Here is a 5,000-nt window from a genome sequence, read left to right on the forward strand (position 1 = left end):
TAGCTGAAACTGGCTCAAGCCCCTCTGGTTACACTCAGGTCCCATGAGATCAAATAACCACAGCAAGATGTGCAGAAACTGTTCAGGGTTCTCTCTAGTGTTCCTTTATCCTGGTTCTGAATGTCCACCATCACCACCATCCTTTCATCAAGACCACGTTGTCAATCCAAGGCCAGGACTTGCCACGGTCAAGTTTCAGTAAAAATCAAAGACCATGTCTCAAGAAGGATTGAGAAGCATGTGCCCTACTTAGTTGCAGATATACCACTGCTGGAATCCATTATCCAGGAGAACTTTGAGACAGTGCAGCATTCTCCTTGCATCTTATTTCCCAGCCCTTCTTATTACATCATTCCAGTCATGCAGTATGTGAGGAGCACTTGAACACTTTTATCTCTTTTCAGGTCAGTAGGACCAAATAAAAGCCAACTGTATCAGTCAGAGTGAACTGTTCTTTTGAGTAGAGCTGAAAGAAGAAACATCAAATGAAGTTCTCCTTTTATGTTTTTGTAAATGGTAAAAGTCCATACATTAAAATCTCTAAGGAAACCCATGCAGAAGCATCACTCTGGTTCTATAGTCCCATTCTTTAGTAACTTTACGAACTTGAGTGTGTTAAGACTTTATAGAGATACATGCTCTGTGGTGGCCGGATATGTTAGACCTTCTGGTTAAACTTTGGTTATATCAGTCATAGCCATCTTTATTCAGGGTGATCTTGTAGATCTCCAAGCAGGAGTTACATCTGATTTAGTCAGTTTAAGGCCAAGATCAACCAATCAGGTGTGGTTCCTGCTTTCACACAATTAAATCCTGATCTACAAAAGCACCTTCACATACTAAATGGGTTGTCCCTCTGTAGATCATTATTTTGCAAGATCTTGCTGTTATACAAACCATCCACTCCTCAGCATTCCCTTTGCAGGAACATTTTCTGATCTTCAGGAACTTTGTCCATTCCAAGAGCTTGGAAACATTCAGCCAAGGCTACCTTTTCAGCAGCTTTGGATCTCTAATAAACGTTTCAGAAGATTGGGAGTTTCACTTTTCTATTAATTCATGAATTAGCCATAGTATGTTCCTGGCTCTGTTCAGAATGTGCTTAATGGTGTTACTTGGACCATCTAATTTTACTGCAGGGGCAAGACCAGGTAACCTCTAAGCAGCTTCTGGACTCCTGTATGGTGTATGCCATCACCATGACGTACAGACCTGCTGGATGTCTGGTTCTTGTCTAGACTCATTGTTTTCTCATGGTAATTATTTTGAGGTGCAGCATTGCAGGAAGTATCTTCTGCCATGAGCCTTTTTCAGATTCTAAGAGGGTAGAATCCCAGGGCTTTTCTGTTACTGAGTCCTGCCATAAATTATTTATATCCAGAGGTGTGAAATAGTAACACTTTTTTTCCCATTAATTGAAATGCTTTGAACCTTTAAACATCAGGGTTTTTGAATATTTGAGGTCAGTTTGGCAAAATGGTTCTGAAAATAGGTAATGCTGAGGTATTAGTCATTTATATTAATGCTAACTGAGAAGTTGAGGGTCAAGGGCCTTGTTTAAGGGCCCATTACCGGCACCTTGGTGGTGCTAGGATTTGAAATACCGATTAGAACTCCAAAGTTTTATTTAATTGCGGCTCTCTGCAATCGTATCAAAAACAGCAAGCCAGATCTTCATCTTCAGGAAGAGGGTGAAGTCTGGGAGTAGGGTGGGAGCAGAGTTGAGATTGTATTGTTTCCAGCGATCATGTCTTTTGGCACAGTGACTTATGAAGGCCGGTGCTCCCTGTGACTGTGTGTGCAGCCCTGTGCTTCCATCTGTTGGCGTGTTGCAAAACTAGTCTAGATACTTTTTAAAATACCTATATTTAATCGATTTAATACTTCCGGAAGTTTCCAGGTTTTTCATGCATCTGTTTTTTGACAGGTTATCAGTTATCGATGAGTCGTCCTTCCTGTCGCATTCTGACATCAGCTACGACAGGACTGATGATGACCTGGTAGGTTCCAGTAACTAGAAACATTTTAAGGATGTGCCTTAAAAGTGTCAACATGTAAGTTTTTGGTTTGCAGGATTTGGACAGTGTGGCTGTGAAGCCCCTGAAGTCGAGACCACGGGAGAAAAGAGTGAGCATCTTTTTCTTTTTTTCAGTCTGTTTACACATAATGATATTTGGAGAAAAATGCTTTACTTTTTTTTTGTTTAAATGCTTTCAGCGTTCCTCGATGGGGCCGATGGTTGGACTTCCGATACACAAACGTGGGCGAATCAGTGGACGTTCTGGAGATCTGCTCAGTGTGAGACCTTCGGAGAAGGTTCATGGGTTTGGTTCACTTTTTGAGTTTGATTCACGAGAGAATTCTAAATGAATGGAGAGACATGCTGTGTGTGAATAGGAAATGGAGGCGACGGTGGTTACAGCGTCAGTCAGTACCCCTGACAGTGGTGGTCAGATCCACATGGTGATTGATATCACTCAGGAAACTCCAGAGCCAATCAGAACCCGAGCTGATCTCCTTCCTTCTGTGAGCGGTGAGACACGATTTCGTCACCACCAATGATGATCATCATTTTGAATAACCAGAGGCATCGTATAAAAGGACGGAGAGAGGAAGAACCTCAGCAAATGCCCTCACATAGTGGTCTTATGTCTAAAACATAGTGGTCTTGTGTCTTCAGAAAGAATCCAATATCAACTTTATACAATTAAATAACAGTGTGCTTGTGTGTGTTACAGAGCAGACATCAGTGTGGGTTCACTCTGAAATCACTGAGGTTGACATGATGGAGGAAACAAGCGCAGAACCCACAGTTCCTCCTTCTTTCAATTCCGTTGTGGATGCTAACATCCAGAGCGCTAGCAACCAGAATGCTAACATGCAAAGCGCTATCTTCCAGACCGCTAATGTTCAGCAAAATATTGTCCAGCACGTCTTCCTGCCCAAAACTGTAGGATTGTCCAGCAAATCTCTGCCCCCTGTCTATTCCTCTTTGCCCAATCCCTGCCCCCTGTCTATTCCTCTCTGCCCAATCCCTGCCCCCTGTCTATTCCTCTCTACCCAATCCATGCCCCCTGTCTATTCCTCTCTGCCCAATCCCTGCCCCCTGTCTATTCCTCTCTGCCCAATCCCTGCCCCCTGTCTATTCCTCTCTGCCCAATCCCTGCCCCCTGTCTATTCCTCTCTGCCCAATCCCTGCCCCCTGTCTATTCCTCTCTGCCCAATCCCTGCCCCCTGTCTATTCCTCTCTGCCCAATCCCTGCCCCCTGTCTATTCCTCTCTGCCCAATCCCTGCCCCCTGTCTATTCCTCTCTGCCCCCTGTCTATTCCTCTCTGCCCAATCCCTGCCCCCTGTCTATTCCTCTCTGCCCAATCCCTGCCCCCTGTCTATTCCTCTCTGCCCAATCCCTGCCCCCTGTCTATTCCTCTCTGCCCAATCCCTGCCCCCTGTCTATTCCTCTCTGCCCAATCCCTGCCCCCTGTCTATTCCTCTCTGCCCAATCCCTGCCCCCTGTCTATTCCTCTCTGCCCAATCCCTGCCCCCTGTCTATTACTCTCTGCCCAATCCCTGCCCCCTGTCTATACCTCTCTACCAAATCCCTGCCCCCTGTCTATACCTCTCTACCCAATCCCTGCCCCCTGTCTATTCCTCTCTGCCCAATCCCTGCCCCCTGTCTATTCCTCTCTGCCCAATCCCTGCCCCCTGTCTATTACTCTCTGCCCAATCCCTGCCCCCTGTCTATACCTCTCTACCCAATCCCTGCCCCCTGTCTATTCCTCTCTGCCCAATCCCTGCCCCCTGTCTATTCCTCTCTGCCCAATCCCTGCCCCCTGTCTATTCCTCCAGACCCCTTTTCTTTGTTCCTTTTTTACTTTTCCCCATCCATTGTCTCTGCTATCTATCTACTACTTATTGTTCCTTCTCGCTCCTATTTTAATTCTTTCCTGATCCTTATTTATTCCTCCCTCTCCCTTCTTTCTGCCTTTCTTTATTCCTCCCTGTTCCCTTCTTTCTTCTCCTCCTTAGTTCCTCCCTGCCCCGTCTCTGACCCTCTCTGTTCCTTATGCAGGTGATCCGTCCTGAGACCTGCACTCCCTGTAAGAAGAGAATCCGTTTTGGGAAAGTCGCAGTGAAGTGCAGGGACTGCCGTGTGATCGCTCATCCTGAGTGTAAACACATGTGTGTGGACAAATGTTCTCCTCACACTCAGGGAACGGTTCAGTCTAATCAGGTAACACACAATATTACAAACACAAAAAATTAATCGATGAATGGATGGATGGAAGGTGGATGGATGGATGGAAGGTGGATGGACAGTGGAGATAAATAAACAGATATATATATATATATATAGGATAGAAGGTGTATAAATAAATGAAAGTATGATAGATAGCCAGATGGACAGAAGATTGATAAATAGATGACTGGACAATCTCATTCTATCTCTCTTGTTTAGATGATCCCAGCATTCTTCTAGGTTCCTCATGTATGTGTGATTTTCCTCTGTAGGACACATTGGAGGGTTTTTGTCCCTCGACTCCACCACGGGTTCCAGCGCTGATCATTCAGTGTGTTAAAGAAATCGAGCGCCGTGGCCTTGAGGAGGTAAACATCTGCTTTATCGATCAGAGCACTGAGGATTCTCCTTCTCCTTCGCTTTACTTCTACTGTTTCCCTTTCCTTGCCCTCCTTCCCTTTTCTTTTCTTTTTTCTTTATTTTCTTTTCTTTTCTTTTCTTCTTTACTTTTTTCCTGTTCTCATTATTAGGTCTCATCTCCTTTTCTTTTTTTCTTACCTCTTCTATTCCTCACTAGACACGTTTACATGTAGAATAAAGCGAGGAGTGTGTGTGTGTGTGTGTGTGTGTGTGTGTGTGTGTGTGTGTGTGTGTGTGTGTGTGTGTGTAGAAGGGACTGTACCGTGTACCTGGAGGAGAGTGAGTGTTGTGTGTGTGTGTGTGTGTGTGTGTAGAAGGGCCTGTACCGTGTACCTGGAGGAG

The 5,000-nt window shown here is 45.1% G+C and overlaps 1 protein-coding gene across 4 annotated transcripts in view; it reads left to right on the forward strand.

Annotated features, from left to right (window-relative positions):
* Positions 1-5,000, forward strand: part of LOC310723282 (rac GTPase-activating protein 1) — a 57,838-nt gene that overhangs the window by 1,349 nt on the left and 51,489 nt on the right. For 3 of the 4 annotated variants that reach the window (XM_083536074.1, XM_083536072.1, XM_083536071.1), the window contains 7 exons: positions 1,928-2,000; positions 2,074-2,127; positions 2,218-2,316; positions 2,398-2,533; positions 2,739-2,950; positions 4,071-4,232; positions 4,511-4,606. In XM_083536074.1, coding sequence (XP_083392200.1) covers positions 1,928-2,000; positions 2,074-2,127; positions 2,218-2,316; positions 2,398-2,533; positions 2,739-2,950; positions 4,071-4,232; positions 4,511-4,606 — 832 coding nt within the window. The remainder of the gene's footprint in view (positions 1-1,927; positions 2,001-2,073; positions 2,128-2,217; positions 2,317-2,397; positions 2,534-2,738; positions 2,951-4,070; positions 4,233-4,510; positions 4,607-5,000) is intronic. The other variant, XM_083536073.1, reaches the window with a different exon arrangement.

Source organism: Silurus aristotelis (genome assembly GCF_946808225.1).
Source record: "Silurus aristotelis genome assembly, chromosome: 3".
Taxonomy (NCBI): Eukaryota; Metazoa; Chordata; class Actinopteri; order Siluriformes; family Siluridae; genus Silurus; species Silurus aristotelis.